Genomic DNA, 21,804 nt, shown 5'->3' on the forward strand with positions numbered 1-21,804 from the left:
CCAGTAAGGATGTCACTGTCTCCTACGTGGGCAGATAAGATACTTTACAGAAAGCATAGGGGTATTTTCATCTCTTCTCTCCTATGCACCAAGTCTGGCATGGTTTGGCTCCAGCAGCGGGTTGGTTTGCTGGGTTTTCACGTGTACTGGTAAAGGGACATTATTTGCTCCAAACAAAAGCCATCTGGGCTTGGTTCCCTGACGATGTGTGCCTCAGTAAAAGAAGCCAGGCAGCGGCTGAAATACAATGAACGGCTCTCTTCCACCACGGGAGAGGCAAGGTATGGCCAAGCTTAAATCGTGCTATTATTTGAGGCTCTTCTTTGGGTTGCAGAGGCAATTTTTTCCCAGTGTTTGCTGCAAATATGTTTAAATTTGCTCTGTTTTGGAGGCAAGTAGTCAATGCATCTGAAGTGCATACTTGACATATGCTTCTTTTCACATGCTGTCCTCCATTCGTTTCATGTAGCAGATGCTCAGTTTACCACTTTAAATGTATTCTTATTTACTAGAAATTATTTTAGAAAATAGCTATTTGGAACTAAACATTTCCAGCCCTTCTTCTGGGTGCTGGGAGCGCCTTTTTGCAGCTGTCCTGTGTGGCTGCATGCAGATGTTGACAGGTTAATTTGCATTTGAAGAGCTGGATGCAGTCAGATAAGCAAGGGTTTTTCTTCCCTGCCTCTGAAGGCAGTCACTTCAACACTCCCTGCCAAATTTAGCCCTGATGTGACTCTTCTTAATTAACCAGAGCGGCATCCAAGCTGAGTTTGGCCCGTTGTTAGCTGCCCATTTATTCCGGGGTTGAATTAACCCCCTGACCATGTAAAAGAAAGACTCTGATTCCAAAAATTGATTGTACAGCAGTGAAACGCAAGGACAGGCCTAATTCACAGCAAGGTGGGATGTACGAGCTGGTTTATCTGATTTCCACTATATTGTCCCATGGCCAGAAACTGCAGGTCCAAACCTTCCAGCTGAGGTTTCTGGTTTACCTGCCTGCTGCGTACTACTGGGTCAGAAATGATTTAGTAAAAAGGAAATCCTGCTTTCAAGAAAAAAGTGCAGCTTGCACTGCTTGGTCCCCCTTCCTGGAGAGGGCTCTTTGTTGTTGTTATGTGGGGGTTTTTTTCCCCCTTAAAATAAGATTGCATAAAGACTTTCAGCACAAAGACCCAAACTTAGACTTCAGTGCCTCCCATCGATAAAGAAAAAGGCAGAGGTCTTGATGCACAGCCATGCTGTCAGCCTCTAGAAAGCCTTGCTCCTGATCTTTCATGTACGTGATCCATCCACATTGACTCAAAGCAGGATTTAGCAGCGACCAAAAACTTTCATGCTGTAGTGGAGAGAAAAACTAACACTCAAAGAGCTGTAGCCCTGTCATGATCAAGGCCCGTACACTTTGCTTCCTCTTAATTTTCCTTTCTTTCCTTTAGATGTTACAAAACTGTCAAGGAAAGCTACATCCAGCAGGTAGTAGGGCAGAAACATGGGAAGGCATAATTAAGGTTGTCTTCTTTTTTTTTCACCTTCATTTCACCGCACTTCTGTACTTCCCTGCCATGTCGCTGCCATGACCAGCTGTGGCCAGATGCTGATCTCACTTCTCCCCCATAATCTGGATTTCAGCAGTTTTCCAGTTGCCTCATGCTGGGCTAACACAAGTTACGGCTGCAGCTGAGTTTGCTGCGCATCCCCGGGTCACAGGGGTCACAGCTTCTGAACGGCTGAACTTCGGCAGTTTTGATGTCTTCACGTAGGCATTAAAATGACACTAATAAGACCCTGGACTTTGCTTTTTGGAGCATTCATGGCAAAATTCTTACTGATCACAGCCAAGTACGAACTCATTCATCACCCCGACTGTGCATGGGTGCAGTACGAGAGACCGCTGGCACAGTGCGCTTTCTTAAAGAAAAGCGTTTCCTCCAGTTCATCATTTGCATCATGCATGAAATTTTTCTTATAGATATCTCTTTTTTTTCTATGTATGTATGTAAGAACTTAAGGGGAGAGGATGGGAATGGGGAAAGCTGCTGCTGGCCAGCCACGATTCAGGTACCCGTGGCACCATGCGGTCACTCAGCATTGTCACCAACACAGGAAGATTACCTTATACAGGAGTAACTAAGGACAGAGATTTTGACCTTCAAGATTTTCTTATCTGTAAACATTATAACTGGATAGCAATGCAGCCCAACTTGTCAACAGTAAGTAATAAAAGAAAAATAAAACCAATTTAAAACCCCACAGTGGCAGTGGAATAAATTCATACATTTATCATTTCAGAGGTTCCCATCACTCTTGCCTCTTTTCCAGTAAGGTTTAAATTATTAGAATTTTTTTTTTTTACATTATGTTTACTCTCCTAAGAATAGAATACAATTTACAGAGGCTCATATGGATGAAAAAGTCTTTTCCTTTTGTGCTGTTGCTCACACAGTTAACATACACAAACCTGCAGCTTCCAGCTTTCCGAAACCTCAGTTCATTCCGTCAGATAAATTAATTCAATATTTGGAAATTTATTTTGAAATCCATAAAAGAAGAAGGTTTATTACTTGAACTTTCACTTAAGAAATACCATGCATTTCAGATTTTGGTGCAAGGCTTTATCTGGTCCAGGTAAAGCAGCTTCTTCCCAACGCTTACATGTGCGGCTGCTCCTGCCAGCGCTCCAATCGGAGATATTTGCATGAGAAAGTGAAGAAATGCAGGATGAGGATCTAAGCTTGCCGTAACAGCTGGAAAGAGCCTAGTAAAATGAAATTCAATATCTGCTACTGTAGATCTCCCAGGTTTCAAGCTTCTGAGGCAGAGAGTGATTTTTAAGCAGAATTTTAACTCGCACATACATGAATTATTTCTAGTGACTTGCTCAAAAATAGCGATCTGAGCCTGACTCGCAGTGTGCTGGATTGGAACCAGGCAGCCTGCCCCTGCCTGGGAACACCAAACTTCTGCACCCATCTGAACCAAATACCCACCTTGGGGCTGGGGCTGCGCTGTCAGAGCCCCTTGTCCCTCCCCTGCCACCGGTCAGTGAGGACTGGCCAGAGATCAGGGCCCAGGCACCTCGCCCAGGTCTGAACCAGTGAGGGAGAGCTGTAGTTCGTTAGCGATGGAGGCTAACGGCAAAGTGCCGTCCCCGGAGAGCATCGTGCTGCATGAGTCAGAGGTGCAGCTGAGTCACAGCCTCCCGTGGCTTCTCCTCTGATGGGAATGGGTTAGACATTGTATTCAAGATTGTGCTTGAAGTCACGATCCAAATCATTGTGTTCGGGCTCCTCATTTGCTTCACGGGGAGAACGTACGTTGCACTTCTTAGAGGAAAAAAAAGAGTCTGTGGTGAGGGAAAAACAGCTCCTGGATTCTAACTCATGAGACTGCTGGGGGGAGGGGGGGTGGGGGGGAAGGACGGGGAAATCCATCAAAAAAACACCTTCGAGCACAGGAGATGACAGTATCTCTGCTGGAGCCCCTCAGCACTCAATGAGGGTGCACCTGGCATAGCGAGTACTTGCCGGCTGGCAGGACGCATCAACTAAAGTCACCTGAGGCGTGTGGAGCTGCTGTGGAAAAGCCTTGACATCTCGCAGGGGTACGGCTCTTCTACTTGAGAGTGCTCAGGAGCAGATCCACAGAGGGGTTTAGGTGCTGCTGTGCCTAAAAAAATAGAAACTTGGCTTACAAACCCAGCACCCTGGACAATAAATGACACTTGAGAGCCAGACCCTAATGATGAGCAGGCTGACCTCAGCTTCACAAACCCACAGGGCTGGTGTTTCGGGCTGTGCTCATCTTGGGGATGGGACTTCACACCAATGAGTCCCCTGGATGGGGCCGCAGCAGAGCGGGCCCGCATCAGTGCATCCCCCTCGGATGCTGGCGCTTCCCTCAGCACGGTTAAGAGTTAAACGGCTCGGCGGAGCCTCACTCTCCAGTAGGTACTTGCTGGCGCACAGCCCAGTGCATCCAGTCTCTAGAGCATGAGTGATCTATAGTCACTAGGAAAACTTCCTCAGGAGCTTATTTAGAAGAGAAAGCCCTGATGCATCGGTAGCGCCGGGTGCAGGGGAGCTGCTGGAGCCGGTTGATATTTCGACGTGACTGAGTATTTTTAGAGCCATCCTATGGTGCAGGATTTTTACCTTCCATTCCACAGCCCTTGAAGCCTGGCAAACTTTCATTAACATTTGATGCCTTGAAGTCATGCGAGGTCCGGGGGAAAAGAAAGTGGAAGAAGAAAAAATAAATACACCTTTTTGGAGCGTACAGTCTGCAAAGTTGCTGTACGCAACTTTGCTTTTCTAAGAAAAAAAGCCTCCAATCCCTCCGTTTCGTACCAAGTGCTTTTAAAGTAGCCGAACCATTCAGAGAGCATAGCTAGAATCCCAAATCAAGGCTGTGTGGGGGAGTCTTGCCTAATTAAAAGATAGCTTAAGTTAACATGTTAAATACCTGGAGTCTCACTGGCCCTTGGGGAAAGTCAAGCACTTTTTAAGCAGAAAGCTCCCCACCTTAGAAGGATTATGCCTCTCTTCTTTATCCATGATCAGGCGACTCTGCTAATATAGAGCTCTTTAACCCGTAAATCCTCAAATTGTTTGTAAGCCACCGTGTCTCCGTCCTAGAGAGGAGAACCCGGGGCATGGAGCGGTTGAAGGCTTTGCTCCCAGGTCCCACTGCATGAGCTGCCATGTCTGCTCAGCACAAAGTAAGGCTTTCCTACCCAGATTTATCCATGGCAAAGAGAGTCCTTCCCTGGCTACAAGGCAGACTTTCAACTGGAAAATAAATAAACAGAAACTTTATTTTCCCCCTCAAATACACACACACACACACAGAACCTTTTTGCACACAACTGAGATTTCTTCGTAGGCTGAGGGAGGAGGAAGAAGAGACGTATTTTGTCTCCTTGGCAAAAATATATTGGCAGCATATCACTGAGTTGTAAAGACTGAGTAAGTACCAGAGTGTGGCCCCGTTAAGAGGAGCGCACTTTGGAAAGCTGCCCTCCACCTGCCTGCCCCCCTCTGCCAGGACCATCGCAGGGATGGGGGGGTGCTCAGTGTGTGGGACCCCCGACAGCCTGCACAGACTCCTGTGGAGGAGCAGGACATTGTAATACCTGGAAACGAGGAGCTGTCAGCCCTGCATCACGCTGGATGAAGTGTCTGAAGGGGAGAGGAGCTGTAAATCTCCCCCTGTGCATGGCACCGTTCCCGGGCGGTCAGAGCTGCTGCCTACCTCTCAGGAGGTCTCGCCAAGGTGGTGACAAACTGGTCCTCTCCTGCTTTCAAAGCTCAGGAGGAAAGATGGTCCCTGAGATGCTGTTATACAAGGGCAGGGAGAGAGATGAAGGACTGAAGAGGAAGGGCTGTGAGGGAGTCGATGGCACAACAGCCTGCGCAGCCAGGCTCGGGGGCACCTGCCTCCTGTCCAGGCTTCCCAGCAAAAGGAAAATGTCTTGCTTTTCTCCTCCCAGCTGTAAACCTTGCCAGACACTTCTATGTCATCCTAGGACAGCAAAAAGCAATAAGCATTTCTGGTTACTCTGGAAGATGTGCCTGATGCCGGTAAGGGCTGGGACTCTCAGATACATTATTTACATCCAGTTCTGAGATCCCAGCTTGGATTGCCCAAAGCTGCCACCACTATTATCCTTCCCCAGTTCAGACTGAGACATTTCGTAGTAAAATGCAGTTCTGAAATACTGAAAGGAAACTCAGAAATCTTGACAATAAAATATTTATGCATCTCTGCTTTAGTGCATTGTAATTTTGTGTGATACACTGTGCTTTTCAAGACTGACTAAATTAAGGCACCTCTGATTCATTAAGCACATTTTCCCAAATGCTGTTTCTACAAATATTGTTGGGCTGTTGTGTTTAGTTGTATTTATTAGCTGGTGTAACAAGGAAGTTACATCTTCCATAAACCTGAGAGGAACCCGCTTAAATGTGTTGCTCTGAATCTCAGCAGAGAAGAAAACAGTTCTAATGAATAATTAAAGCTTAGAGAGGTCATGCTGCTTTTGCAGTCTCATTTTTAGTTGTCACTGCTTGGTTTGCATTAGGAAATAGAAAGTTTCAGGTGCAGGAGCCAAATGAAATCTCTTCTGCATGTGTTCATTTAAACAGATGCCTTTGGTAGCCGTCTCCATCTTTATGTATTAGGTCATTTGTTAACTGTAACTGTTTAAATCAATCCTGGGAATTATAAGTTTCAGGCTTTTAATTTTCATCAGGGAGCAGCTTTGTGCATCCCCTCGCCTTCTGTCAGCAGTATGAGCACCGGCTCTTCGGCAGAGCGGTGAGTGCATCGAGCCGGGCAGGGCTGGGGATGCAGGCAGAGCTGCTCAGGGAGGACCCAGGTCGCCATCTGGTCCCCGTCTCCACAGGCACCACCAATCTGCCAAGCTCCTGCTCTCCTCCTAGGCCCTTTCCTCCCCTCCGGCCACCCACTGCACACTCTGCCCGTCTCCTCCTCCTCAGCTCTCCCTCCCTCCCACTTTCTTCCAGCTTCCTTTCCTCCTCCCCTGCAAACCATCTCCTATTTCCTCCCCACTCTGCCCCAAAGTGCTCCGTTTCCTCCTCCTTTTTCAACTCGCTCTCTACCTTCCTCCTCCAGGCCGTTACTCCCCCAGAGCTGCTCATCATTTTCCTTCCCCTCTCAACACGTCCCAGAGCGACCAGCCTGCCCCATGTCCTAGGTGAGGCTGGCTGCAGCCGGGGACACACCATCCCAGCTGCTGAGGGACCTTCTACCACCAAATGCCCAAGAAACCCAAGCCTGGTATGGCACCTTACAGGTTGCACATACTGCTGAGAGTCCGGAATAACCAAATTGGTAATAACTCTAATTCAAGGTAAAGTGCTTCATATTTCCTTTATATTGTCTTCCAGGATATATTACAGTTGCAAAATATTTGTGTTCCTTTTGTTTTTTCACACTGGAACCTATTCTTTCTAACCAGAAGCTCTGATATTTGTTCCCAAGGTTAGATATTAGCCCCAGGTATTCAAACTAGACAACACGGTCTCTTGGATGCACCGCACTAATCTCTCCTCGTGGGGTGTCTCTTCCACTAATACATCATGCAGATGATTTTTGAAACCTTTGCCTTGCATTTCTCAAATCCAGCCATCAGCAGGGTTTGGCAGTTAGGCCCTTTTCTCCTAACCTTTAGATTCGCTGTTGTCATCTGCCTCGTTTCAGTCCCGCATCACTGGTTGTGCATGATCAATCTCTAGAGGTTTGGCTTCTATGTATAACTCAACAAGCTGGCATAGAAATGATGAAGACATGCTCCAAAACGAATGCAGATCCAACGCAAGGTCACTGCGTTATGAAGACAGGCATATTGCAAGCATTTCCTTCAATTAAGATGATTTATGGAGTGAAATTTCCCTATTGTTTCTTCAATATCCAACTGTTTTTCTAAATGCCATCATCTTGTGATCAATCATTATGGATTGAAGAGACATGGAAACATTACAGGATTCCAGTAGTGTCCAAATATCTTGCATATTCCTCATCAATTAACTAGAGAGCTCCTACATCACTACTTTCCAATGTAATCCTCTGTTTTTTTTCATTAAAAAAACTTTGTAGTGCATGAATAAGCCAAAAGAAGGTTTGTAAAGAAAGATTTCAGTTCTAGATGTCAGGTTAGAAACTTTCCCTGCTATTAGAGCAGACAATAATTCATTTTACGCAGAGTGGTAATTACATGATGCCTTGTAAGCTTCCGCTACATTGAGAGATCTCACAAGGAGTGTCAAGAATATGTACCATTTTTCTACTGACTAGATCTGGAGGGTTTTTCCATTGCAGAAGTATCCTGTGCGTGCTACCCCAAACATCCCCAAGGATTACCCAGGCCCTCAGTCTGGAGAGTTGTGTCTTAAATTTTAGACTGCTGTATGACTGCTGCAAACCTTGCCTCTCGTAAATAGAAATTAACAATAAGGCGGCAATAGCTCAAGACTGCACATGTATGAAAGTTGAGGTGGCAGAAGATACTGGGGACAAAACATCACACATTTGACTATGTTTCATCTCGTTCAAGAGCAGTATTCACTCCCCAGACATGACCATGACTATGTCTCAAATTACAAATTCAGCAGGGACCTTTAAGAGACATGAGTGTCCATTTCCTTAAATCTCCTCCCCCAGGTAGTGGCAGGCTTTATAGACATGCTGTGATCGTAAGAGGTGAAACCATCAAGCCCCGGTTGATCACCATGTTAATGAAGGAGAACTGATGACTTACTGAAGTAAGGGAAACCAGATGGATAAAAACCAAACTTCCCTTAAGGGAAACTCGATTCCAGTTGTGCCAACACAGGAAAAAAGCACAGTTTGACAATGTGAAAATAAACACGATTTGTCATTTTGCAGCATATGAACGCTTCATCAGACAAAACGACTATCTGTTCTCAAAATTGCATCCGGTAAAATTTGGCATTTCAGCCCGCTCATAATGATAGATGGACTGGCAGCAATCTGCCTGAATGAGCAGTCTTTGTACTGGTGAATGTATGGCAGGGTCAAGAGTATTGGGGGGGAAAAAAGTGGATTTTCATCCAAATCAAGATATATCTGAACTGTATCTATCACACAGGCCACTGCAGCTGATTTCCCACTGCTCTCTGAGGTGTTGGAGCTATGAAGAGTTGGCCACTGTGTAGGTACAGCTGTAAATAGTTAGTCTCTGGCACATTGAACCAAAAGCACTGCTAGTTACTAAAGTAACTCTTTAAATTAAGGCATTTTGGACCAGAATATAAGTATTTGTTGGAGAGTGACTTTCAGTTTGAAGCTGTGATGGGTGAAGGTTCTCACTGAAGAAGCCAACACCAACTCCTCGAGAGTTAGACCAATTATAGCTAAGGGAGAAAAGTCAACTACAAAACTCTAATGGAAGTTTCTATCCAAGCTCCAAATTCATTTTTTAAATTATTATTTCAGTATGGAAATGAGTGGTGAGACAAACTTCTGCACTGCTGGGATAAAAGACTGCGGCATGAGCTGCAGGACAAAATGAGGTGTGAAGGCAGAACACAGCAAGTGTGGGCTGTGGTGGTAGATAGAAAAGCAGACACGGCAAAGTGAGCTAACAACCCCATGACAACTTAGAAACGTTGACAGTCTCTTGGGACTGAGCCAGGCACGAGAACGCTCACCATGGCAGGGCAAACTTAGCTCTGGCTTGAAAAAGTTCCTCAAGCAGCATCACCAACATTGGCCCAAAAAAAGGTGTCATACCCAAGTTGAGGAATTGCCCCTGTTTTCCTGTGCAGATGATTTACAAAATGCAAATGGAATGTTGGGGCTGAAAGCACGTCAGTGTTTCTTCCTAGAAAACAGAAAATCATTCTCTCAGTAAGCTCCATAAAAAGCAGCAACAAGAAAGACTAAAATAAGCCACAGAATCCCCCCGAATTTCCCCCACTTCGCCATCCAAGAAGCAGCACAAAAGGACAGGGAGCAAATTACAAACGATAGTGGGAAGACCATCAGCAAGGCACGGAGGGGCTGCTGGGGATGCCTGAGCAGTGGCAGTGGAATAATGCAGCGCGCAGTTTTATCTGCTGCTTGACTAAGAAAAGGCCACTGGGAAAGGGATGGGAGCGTTGTTGAATAACCTTAGTCGTGACTTCTGTGGCCAAACTGCTGGTTTATGAGAGGAACCCTCAAAGAAAATAGAAATTAAGTCACTCAAAACAACACAACGTGTAACATACAATCAACTCATCTGCTTTGCTGCTGTCCTACATTTCCCCAGTGTTGCTGGTGTTCACTGTGGTAGCACAAGGACACTGAGTACTTTTGGCAGCAGTTTTGTAATGACTGAAGAGAATTCAAAGGATAGCAGCCAGACTCTGGGATGTGTTTTATTAGCTCCCAGATGTGCAGGTGAGGTGAATCTTTGGGAAATGAGCTCCGCTGCCTCGGATTTTCTAACATCACTCAAGGTCTCAAATAAAATCTTATAATGGAACAAAAGGCTGTCACAGAATTTTGAAGTCGTCTTTGGCAAAGTGTCTTTTCTGCATGTTTGTTTCTTACACAGAAGTACAAAAGCACAACATCTTTGATGATATTTGCCTAGCTGAAAACAGAAGGTCGGCTGGTGAAGCTCTATATACTCACATGAATTAAAACTGACTGAGCCTCTGTAGGCATTTCCCTGGATGCCTTCTGATGTAGGTGATCCAGAATCTGGAGATGGTTTACCAGTTGCATTCAGGTGTTACCTTCTGGATTGCAACTTGCCAAAATAATACTGCTCAAAGAGTAAAATTGTTCATGCCAGAATGAGAAGTCACCACCCAACAGCAGACATCTTCACCACCTAAGCGAGATGCATGTTCTCCTACGTGGCCGACTTCTTCAGGCAATGGTGAGCGTTCTTGCCTGGAGGAGGTCAGCTAAGGCAGCACATCTGGGCCTTGAGAAACTCAAGAGTGTTAGAAGAGAAGAGGGTGGGTCGTGACATGAAGGTCAAACTGCCAAGTTTGGAACCTTCCCAGTTGCTATTTACGGCTGTGAAATTGGCTCTCGGGTCAGTAGAGATGGCTCTTCTGCAATGCAGAGCGTGAGCTCCTCTACATTTTGAGACGGCTATAGAAAAAAAGCAATGCAAGGAATAGAGCAACACGCCCTTCGTTCTGCGGGGCTAGGGTGAAAGGAGAAGCTGTGAACTGCCTCTGCTTCCAACAGAGAGGGCTGTAGATCGGCTCTGTAGAGGAGCACCAAGGAGAGGCTGCAGATGGCAACAGGCACCCGGATCAGACACTGCGACAGCGCAAAGTGGGTGAAAGCAGATTATAATATCCTAGAGTAGCTACTTGAGAGTGGTGGTATAAGACAGTCTCTTCTCTCATAGAAAGTGTGTGATAAATACAGGGGAAGCATTAGCTACCATACAAAGGTAAGAGAAGTGGAATGAGGTTAATGGTGGGACTGAGCAGGTCAAATGGCAAGATAAACTGAGACCTAGAGAAAACATGCTTTTGCCAGACCTGAGGGGAATGGCGAGCACAGAGAACAAAGGCCGGAGTGAGAGTGGAGCGCCATCCCAGCCAACATCAGCTCATTTGCAAGTGCGTAGGCAGAAGCAGCTGCGAGCTGCTCAGTGCGCATCTCCTCCAGCGCCGCCACTGCCAGAGCGGTCCGAGCCCTCGCGAGGTGTTAACCACAACAGGAGGGTGTTCTGCGTTTAAAAACGCTCAAGAGGAGTGAGATGGAGCAGGCAGCAAAAGCGACAGGTAGTCATTCACACGGCACTGAGGGGATGGATGAAAAGCTCTGAGCAGCGGAGGGTCTGCAGGCAGGGGAGGGGGAGGACTGGAAAAGGGGAAATTCATGTCACAGCAGAAGATAAGGAAATAAGAGACTCAAGGAGGAGTTTTGCTTTGCCCACCAGACAATTGAAAATAGATCAAAAGAGGAACCCAAAGGGTTTGTTAGAGCTGACAGCTCCTAAGGAAGAAAGTGGGGCAAATTTCATACATTTCAACATTTTACTTCCTGGGCAGAAAGAAAATTATTTTTAGAGCAAGAGCCAACAAAGGGAGAAGACCAGATTCTGATATCACTGTTACTGGGTGAAATAGATTTGAGTCCACTACACTGAAATCAGAATCTGGCCCTAAATCTCTGCTCCTTGAGAGCAAGCTGTTCAGCTCCCCTCAATGAGAAACAAGTGAATTCTGAGTTATGGGACAAAAGACAGAGAAAGAAGGAAAGGACTTTCATGAGGAAAAATAGATTATTTTTATTCCACTGTCTCAACACCTGTAGAGAAATATGGTTAAGATTCAGGATAAATTCCTTTAAAAGACTCAGCTGAGCTGAGTTTGCTTTAGCCTGAACATGGCAGGCACGGACAGCGAGTGATGGTCAGCTGGTACCACAATAGCCCACAGTTATGGGAATGGACGGCTCATCTTTTTATGTCCTAAGCATTTTCTGAAAACAAGACCTACGCTGGCAAAAATATGAGAATAACCCCAGGTACAAGCAGCGCTCTTCATCAAATTCACCATCAGGATGAAACAAAAATACAAACTGTCGTATGGACAAATATTTCCCAGACTGGCAGGACTCAGGGGGTGTCAGACAGCATCTGTCTCAAAAACAACCTATGCTTTGAAGTTTCCAGCTTCGTGAGACTCTTGCAACAGCCAAAGTTTTCTCAAAGGCTGACGCCCAATTAATGTGTATTTAACCTCCCGAGGCTTCCTTCTCTGCTGGCTCCATCCTCCACAGCGATGAGGACAGCGGTACAGCAGCAATATGGGGTAGCAAACTCACAGGGGTGTGTTTTGCACACAACCTGCAGCAATACTTCATGATTTCTTTTATAATGACAGCATTAAACATTCTCTGGCAGAGGCTCACAGGACCTGTGCTCATTCAAGTAACTTAAGGACAGGGCTATGAAACTCTCAGCAAACAGCAGGAGACAAATAATCAAACGTGGGACAGTTTACCACAGAAAGTGCCAGGTTACAGAAAAATAGCTGATGCTCTTCCTTGTGGCCTGAGTGGAGAGACCATAATAGTCCCTGTTTGAGCATCAGCACCACAAAGCAGGTTTTGAAAGTAAAAGGAGGTGCATCACGCGCATTCCTCTTTTCAAGGGTGATTTTATGATGAGAGGAATGAAGAGAAAAGAAAGTTAACTTGGCGGCTGCATTTGCCGTTGTGTGTCAATCCAGTGAGACAGGGGAGTTGTACTGGTGGAAAATCAAAGAAATGAACACAGGGCACAGATAGACTCCACGCCGTAAATTTTGCGGCGAGGAACATTTTTTGGCATGTGTGATCTCCTTTGCTCACTATTGCTCAAATCACACTGCAAAGGATTTCAGAACTTGTCAGCAGAGAAATCTTACTAAGGAAAAAAATACAGAACTGTTTCTCTCCTCCCCTGGCAGAGGCCAGCGCTGACACACTCTCACTCACTATAAATAGAGGTTCTCCGCTGTTGTCCAGGGGAAGTGCAAAGCCATGCCATTAAGGAAACCCAGTCCCATGCGGCAAGCTCAGGTGGACCCTGCATTCAGGCAGGTGCTGGTACAACAGCCGCACTCTGCATGTCACGCTTTCCTTCTTGTCTGCGATGTTAGCTGTCAGTCAGCCTCCTCTCTGCTGGTATATTCAGGAAATCTGTCATTTAAACATTCAGCTCTTCGAGTGTTGCAGGAAATCAGGCTAATGGTTGGCTTTGGAACTGAGCACAGGACTTAATCATGGAATGGATGTAACAAGCAGAACCATGGGGCCAAATTTCCCCTGGTCCCTTACTAATTGCTTTTTTTTTTAATATACAGTCAGCTCCTTGCAACTTGTATTCCTTGTATCTGGAAGCACTTGCTGTCAAATGATCTTGAAAATCATTTCTTTCCACGTCTTTAAACCATTCCTGAAGAACCAAATTTGCCAGAAAGAAATCAGCTGGGTAGTGGGATTTTAGGCTGGACAATTATGGGGTGTATTTACCTGCCCGCAGGTAATTGCTGTAGCCGTGCCACCACTCCTGCAGCTGACATTCACAGCGCCCATTCCATCGGTGTAACCCCCCTCAGGAGAAAACCCTGCTAACGCTATTAATAGTGCGCACGTGTGCGCTAAGTATCCGTAGCTGCTCAAGAGCTACAAGAATGTGCCGTGTTGGCAGGGACAGCTTGAGCCAAGGAGGTCGCAAATTTCTGGTGTTCCATGAGAAAACCAGAAAGGTTTCTCAACCACACCTCAAACCCAACATTTTACTGCCTAGTCTCCCCAACAAGGGCTGGTAGATGAAATAGTTAACCAGGCAATAGCTCTGTAGAAGCTGTTGGTGGAGAAGGAGGCGGCAGCTCGACCCATCTATCTTCATGTGTCTCCCACTGCTATCAGATATCGCCTCCCGTAAGCTTGTGCTCAGAGCAAGGAGACGAAAATTGCTATTGACAGAAGTACCCCGCAGACAAGGTCCTCTGCTGCAAAGCTGCTAGAATCTTGCTGGGTGGAAACCTATTTTAAATGATGACAGAACACTAATGTTATGGGAAGATCTTGTTGTGTATGGTTTTCAGAATTAGAGGGGGAAGAAAACAAAAGTGCGGCCTGCCTTGACAATATTGTCAGACATTTAAGTGCTCTATCTTCCAGTGCCAATTTGTGCAAACACTTCGAGGGCATCAGGGAATGCTATTGGTAAATACTAACCACGGGAAATGGGCGTTACAGAGACATGGCTGATGGGGTGGTCAACAACAATGGGATCCTGTAATGCATCGCCAGAAAGTTAATAAGCATTTGCATCCTCTAGCATTAACCATCGCTCTCAGTCGTCAAAAAAAACCCCAAGTGAACAATTCTGCAATGGTACAGGCAGGACTATTAAAGGATTATTTGAGAAAGAGCAAGGAGAAGGTAGTATGTCATCAGAATTTGGGATCACTGCTTTGATTTACTGTTGAAACGCTATGTACTTTGAGATCTCAAACCCCAAAACAAAGCTTAATCTTCACTTAGGCACTACAATTCCCTCCCTTATCACATTATCTGAGTACATCACACTCTAATTATAGTTATCTGAACAACACTTAGTGAGATTGGGAGGTACTAACCTTGTCGGAGAAGCCCTTGAACACAGAGTAAAACCAAGTCAGAAATAATTTTTTATTTTTTAAATGCCAGCTAAGTACACTGCAACCAGTGGAAAAAAATATTCTTATACCATCAGCAACACTTCAGAAGATTTGCCTCTTCATTATCATTAACCCAGATCCTGAAGTCCTGGTTCAAAATTCAGAACAAAGTTGTTATTATTATGAGGAAAAAAATGCATTATAATATTTGTATTTCTAAAAGCACCATTTAAAATGTATCAGTAATCATTCAAAGAAAGGAGTAATACTCAGAGCATCCCAGTGGCATATTATATCTTACTCTCAAGAGGTATCCAGAAGTGCTTCTCAATATTTTAGTATCTGTTAGGCAGTGATTGCACTTTATTTATCTCTCTCTAGTGGGTACAGAAGTAGAAGTTAAATATTCCATCTTCCTCTCCAAAGCATATAAGGGACTGTACCCTCATACTCAAGCAAAGAAAAAAAAATCTCTCTTCCACGTCACATCCTGGTGTGGAAAACAGCCTATGTGTGCCTTACTGAGTGTGGACCGGGGCCACATCTGTCTACGCGTTTCTTCCAGGCATCCTCTGTGAAGCCTTTGAGAAGAACTCCAAAGAGTTCAGGCCTTGTGCAGATCCTGCAGACTGGTTGTTACTGAATTCAACTGAGGTGTTTCTTTTTCTGCCACCTCTTCTATTTCATGGCTTTTATTCTTTTGCATTAGGGGCACGGAGCCAGGTATTTTACCAAATCTCAGTTTTGTTTTGGTTTGTTTGTTTTGAAGAACAAGTCACACTCTGTCGTTGTGCTTTTAAAGCTGACCACTGCTTCAGTAGCTTCCACCCATCTGGTTTTAACTTTTCCCAAATCTGAGCTTCAAAGTCCATCATTATGAAAAAATGTATTGTTACTTTTCCTAGCAAAACTTTGGTCCTTTGTGGATTAAAAGAGCCCTCAGTATCCTGTAGATCACCAGAGCTCTTGACAGCAACTTCAGGCCTCACTGGGGGTTTAATAAGCTGCTGCTGAGTTATATGACACCTATTAAGTTTATGGAAAAAATTTATCCAGTCTGCTGCTGTTATTAGCTATCAAATACCATAGACACTAGAGAGGACCCCAAACTGATATCCATGATCTGAAGTATAGCAAGAACATCGGGAAGAATGTTTTAGATTCTCAGGCTTTGATACAGGTCCAAATTTCACAGCCATTTGCTATTTCTATAAAAAGCTGGCCAGAATGACCAATCTCTGTATCCCTAAGAACTGGAAATAGAGAGGAACTCTCAAGTTCAGCTAGAATTTTCTGTTTGGGGCTAATTATCCTCTTTTTTCACCTCTGCTAGGCTTGATAATACTCTTTCATGTGACAGGCTCCAGATAGAAGCACAAGGAAATTAAGGTCTCCAAACATAAAAGAGACAACTGCTAATACCCACCCATCCTGTCCTGCTGATGTGTTTCAGTCCTGAGGTGGAAGAGATGGCTTCATGGTCTCTGCGTAAAAGAAGGTTCTGCTAAGGGGCCATTTCATTCAGAAGTTTGATAGCCTGAGGCCATTTTACAGACACCAAAACTCTCCATCAATCTATCAGTGCTGCAAACACAAGAAGCTTGGGGAACATTTCAGTCTTGCAGACTTCTTGTCTCTTAGCTGAGTTTCTGGAGGTGGGACATTTGTTTGGGCTGTTGCCCATGTCCATGCCCTGTGAACGTGCAAGTTCACAAAGCAGCCTTAGGTGGACAGAGCTCTCTCCTTCATGCATCTGTATCTGTTGGCGTGGAAGTTGTGTGAGCTCAGTTACCTGTGATACTTCTGCTTTTGTATCAGCTCTGGATAAATTCAACCAACTACCGTAAAAGTTATTGGAGAAGTACATACAGATGGAGAGATGGCCCCACCTAGACACACATAAGCACAGAGTCATTGAAAAGCCTATTTCCATAGCAAATTAGAGGGAGCAGATGATTTATATTTTTTCCTTAATGAATAGGAGAGGAAAAAAAATCATACTCTGGATGTATTTCCTCTCAATTGGCACACCATAATGAAGAGGCTCAAAGAAATGACCATCCAGTCTCAGAGGCCCTGTTATGCTGGGAGTGATTTCGTTTCACTGCATGAACTGCCATAAAAATAAGCGCTGGGATCTTTAAAATCGGGATTTTTGGATTGCCTTGCTGAAGAGCCATCAAGAGCAACAAACCAGCTGATGGCAAACAGAGGGATGCCCGGGCAGACATGCTTAGGAAGAGCAGGCCCAGCTGAAGGGCTCTTGTCCTGGCAGACAGGACACGTGTGTCACCTCCAGATGTGACGGGAGCCACTCACTTCTTGTTCCCAGCTCTGAAGTGCTGTGCAGAGAAAGCCTGAGCCGTTACCGCAATTAGAGTAGATACATCATTTACTGGAAGAATTAAATGCACTGTAGTAGCAAACCTGCAGTTGACACTCACAGGGAGCAATAGAAATCATCCAGATTAGTAATTCTTTTGAGATCTTTGTAATCATTGGTAATAGGTAGTGAAATAAATCCACATTTATATTCTACAGACTGCAGCTGTGCTTCTGTTAAAGTAGTATTAAGTGCTGGTTTTTAAATCCTTCTGCCAGCTCGAGCTGTAAGCACCGACACTCCTGTGCGGAGGATAACTCATCCTGGGTGATGTATGCTCCTGAGCGCGAAGGCGCTGGTTAATGAATAATGGAAGCACCACGGCAGAATCGCACCTCAGGGCTCCGCTCCTGCAGTCAGCTCTCTGGGGAGACGTCCCCGCGCGCAACAGCGGGCTCAGCTACCCGACTGCAGCTCGGGCTGGACGTGGCTGTGGATAACCGTGATAGAAAATCATACAAAATCCTAATGTAAAGCCTTACCTAGATGGGGAAAGTGCTGCACCTCATCTTGTTCAGTCGAGCGAGGGGTTCGTCTGGACAACGCTGGCGTTGTTACTTCAGGTGTCAGGAGCGCGCGCTCGCACCCTGACTTACTGCACAGGCTCCCAGTTAGCTAAACAAATATGCCATTAAAAGCTGAGCCAACCTTGAGGGAGACATACAGCTTTAAATTGGAGCAGGAAGAGATTTATAGATTTGTTTTCCAAGCCTAGAGAGTAATTGAAGAGGCCTCAGGTGGTTCACCGTTTACCAGGTCTGATAAGGGGAGCCAGCACCTTGCTGGGGATGAGGCCAGAGGGGTGGTGGGCGCTGGATGGGCACTCAGCTTTGCTGTGGAGCCCCGGCCGTGGAGCAGGGCTCGGAGTGACAGTCACTCTGGGAATAAAAAGCAGCTTTGCAGACTCGCTATGCTTGTAAGATAAGTGTGGCGCTGATAAAGTAAAGCAAAGAGAGATTAAAAAACTCAAGAGAATGATATAAGTGGAAGACGGAAGAAAAGAGCCCAGGCATCCTGGCTCTCCCTTCCTTCAGCTAGACTTCAGCCCAATCTGCCCAAAATTTGTGACTGTAGAGATGATTTCTTGAAAAAATCAGTGACCAATCTAGAGGAGAATAATTATACAATCTAGGAGAAAAGGAAATAAAACAGAGCTGGCAGAAGCACATTACCTGGTTCTCTTCCTTACGTGTTATGTTTGCTTTTTCATTTAGGAATCTACAAAGGACATTGCTTCCGAATCAATCACTTCCCTGAAGACAATGACTATGACCATGACAGCTCAGAATACCTTCTCCGTAAGTGACAAGTAACAGTAACACACAGCGTTAACAGACTTGGCCAGAGAGACTTTCCTGGGTTCCTCTTCTGTAGAGCGCAACCCAAGTCTTATTCATTGCAAGAGACTGGTCCAAACTGGGTGGCACAGAGCAGCAGTGACGTATGTGCAGTTCACGCTGCAGCTGACACAACCATGACCCTTGGGGACCCCCATTCCAAGGGCTTCCTTCAGCCAGGGGAACGCTCACGATTGTGGTGCCCATTCTCTAAACATCATATGGAAAGTTTTAAAATGAAAACTACAGCTCTCATTCCCGGATTGGTGAGGATATTTTACAGAGAGAGTATTTATGTGATTAGCGTATCAATACGGGTTTGAGGAGTGGGTTCCAGCCCATTAGGAAGCTTTTCCTAATGCTGAAACCCAACCCTTATGCAAGCCTCATCCTTTGCAGCTGCTGAGCCACCTCCCCCTGCAGTGAAATTACTGCATTGTAGGAAGGAAGCTGAAATTTCTGCAGCTAACAGCAAAATCTCAGCATGAACATGGGCTGAGGCTTCCCTGCATGGACAGCCAGCCGTTGCTGCTCCGTGCTCATGCGTAATCTGCCACAGAAGTAATTTCATCCACCAACCTGGGGCTGGCAATCAGGGCAATCGTTTCATCTCCTCCGGACAGCCATTCGCGCGGCTGATAGGAAGTCTTGGAACCGGAGTGTGAAACTTCATCAGTCCTGTAAAGTTTGAGTTAGATTTCCCTGTCCCCAGAGGACGCCCTGCCTGGTTGTTCCTTTTGAACAAAAGAGCTGACCAGCCAAGCTGAAAGCATTGCCCTTTACTGGAGAAAAGAACTGCAGTTCACAAGGTGTTGGGAAAGCTTCTGGGAGCAATGAATGATGCTGCTGGCTGATACACCCAGCAAGCAAAACACTCTGCAATTACACTGCTATTAATTACCTGAAACACCACTTAGAGAACCACTCTGCCCTTCTGCTCACCTGTGGGAAGCAACTTCTGGTTGCTGGGACAAGAAGAAAAAAATAAAAATCTCCAAAAAGTACACTTTACCAGAAAACCTGGATATATTTTTCTTCTTTAGTCTTGTGAATTTAGATCAGTTGTAGTGCTTGGGTAACATGCTTTCAGTGCTTAGACAAAGGCAGACGAGCAGAATGTGAGCATGGCTGCATTTATCTTTCATATAAAGCTTTGGAACTAATGTTAAACTGATGCCAAGTCAGCTTTAGGAAAGAAACATCATTAGTAAAAGGACTGTAAAGGAAAGAATTAAGTAGCATCTTGATAAAAGTGTAATTTGCCTCGGTTATTTGGAGAAAAGATAGAACTGGGAAAAACAACCTACAGCTCCTCAGTATGACCTGAGATTGCTAAATTGTTTGTAAGTGTACTTGTGACAGGTGTTCCTAAAAGCTGTTTTCCAAAGTGACTAAGTACAGACCTTAAAAACAGGCGGGTCCAACCCTTTATATGTCTTCTGCAAAGCCAGGCTTCAGCTGCTTCCCCCGCGGAGCAGAGCTCGTCCTGGCCCGGTCTCACGGATAGCAGGGCTCCTCTGCGTTACCTCCTGCGAGAAACACTGCAGCTCCACTTAAAATGCATACGGTTGATTTAGAGATTACTGAAAGGTTATGTAGCTAAATCCAGAAGGGATGAGCTCATACGTATATGTAATAGGGACCAAATCATTGTCTAACTAGACACAGGCAAGAGGACATTTGCATCCTGTTTCAAAGAAGACGTGAGATCTTCCGTCCCGTTTTTGCCCTCTGTGCAACACCTCTGCAATCCGCTGCGTCCATATCGTTCCCCAAGTTTGTTTCGCTGTTTCTTAGCACAAGCGTCCCAGAGGGCCATTTTGGGGGTAACTATTATTTTTTCCTGTCTGGCTTAGACGAAGGCACCAGCACTGCCTGCATCTTGTGCTCCTGACAGAGCAGCACCAGGGGCCTCGGCCTGCTCCACAGCAACCAGTCCGATATGGGCTTCAGATACCTGTAAACGTTGTGGTGCTAGCAGAATTGAGCCCTGGTTCAAAACTCTATTGAAATCATTAAAAGAAAAATTACCAATTTTAGGGGACTTTGGTCCAGGGTGTGGGTAGGAGCACGAGTTTGGATGTTGCCCTTTGCCGTTCAGGCTGCTCCCTGCAAAACCAAGCAAACAACAGCCACGCTGACGATTAACACAAATTCAAACAGGACCCCTCCTATTCAACTTTCTGTGTGACAACACACAGATCTGTCCATCTAAAAAAAAAATCCCCTCCACATGTCCGTGCAGAGCCCCAGCAGCTGCCGTGCACAGAAAGCCCACGCCACCCACATCACCCAACCGCACACGTCTGCTCCGGCTTCCCCTTCTCCTCCATTTCTGCAAGCGCATGGAAGCCAAGCTGCTCCGATCCATCACTGCGTGAAGCACACGCGCCTCTCCCTCTGCAGAAGAGAGGATTCCAGCTGGCCCCATCCCTGCTGTGCACGCGAGGATGCCGGAGCTCTGCTGTGGTGTGAAAGTGAGGAGGGGGACTGGGGACCTCATTTCAGAGACATGTCTACGCGTTCATGGACGACTTCCCCGTGTGCTGTAGCATCCTCTTTTTAAAGCTGGCTGCTTGGCTCCTGCCTTTTGGAGGAGAATAAAAGCAGGAGCAGAGGCCGGGGCTCGCAGCCCCGTGGGGAGGAGCAGCACGGCACGCTGCGGTGCTTCACCGAAGGAGGTGTCACAACGCATAGCGGTGCAGAACTGTCGATGCAAACAGACAGGACGGTAAACAAGAAAAAAAAAAAAAAAAAAAGCAGGGGAGAAAGCAAAATCTGGATTGCCTTGATTTTTTTTGATGTGCTGTCATTTTATTACCAGTATTGGGAGATGTATGTAAATTCTACATGGTACCTATGAGCTTCCTTTTAAATTTCAGGGTTAAAATACACATTGTAGGAAAAAATAGACTGTAGGGTTTAACAGGAAGAGAACACTGTGTATTTGGTTTCTCTTCACATTAATTACCTAATGTAGAAAAATTCTCTCTGGAGATTATTGCCACAAGTAGACAACCCACCCCCTATATTTGGCATGTCTGGCAAGTTCCTTCTGATGATATCACTGAAGCAATTTAGGAAAGCTCTTTGATTTAATTGAAATCATGATAAACAACATGAACATAAACTGTAGAAAATAACAACCAGAAAGGGTGAGAGCCACAGTAGATTTTAAGGCTATGCTGCCTTTTGTCAGGACTCTGACAGACAGTGATTTGGGGCACTTTCACTTCCACCAGCACAAACAGACCCTGACATTGAATATTTTTCTAATAATTGAATCTAAAAACTGACCCAAAAGTCAAAGCCCTGTTACCTCATACCACACACGCGGGGATCTGCCCAGGACAACAGAACGGCCTCTCAGCACTCAACAGGCTTTGATTTGAGACCTTGCGCTCTCGTTACTCGGCTTTGCACATTA

The 21,804-nt window shown here is 45.5% G+C and overlaps 1 protein-coding gene across 2 annotated transcripts in view; it reads left to right on the forward strand.

Annotated features, from left to right (window-relative positions):
• CACNG4 (calcium voltage-gated channel auxiliary subunit gamma 4) overlaps window positions 1-21,804 on the forward strand; it is a 43,585-nt gene that overhangs the window by 14,752 nt on the left and 7,029 nt on the right. For both annotated transcript variants that reach the window (XR_015260569.1, XM_086762525.1), the window contains exon 2: window positions 18,255-18,338. Coding sequence is in view for 1 of the 2 variants with exons in the window: in XM_086762525.1 (XP_086618651.1) it covers window positions 18,255-18,338 (84 nt within the window). In the remaining variant the exon portion in view is untranslated. The remainder of the gene's footprint in view (window positions 1-18,254; window positions 18,339-21,804) is intronic.

This window comes from Chlamydotis macqueenii, chromosome 18, assembly GCF_036417535.1.
Source record: "Chlamydotis macqueenii isolate bChlMac1 chromosome 18, bChlMac1.mat, whole genome shotgun sequence".
In the NCBI taxonomy this organism is placed as follows: Eukaryota; Metazoa; Chordata; class Aves; order Otidiformes; family Otididae; genus Chlamydotis; species Chlamydotis macqueenii.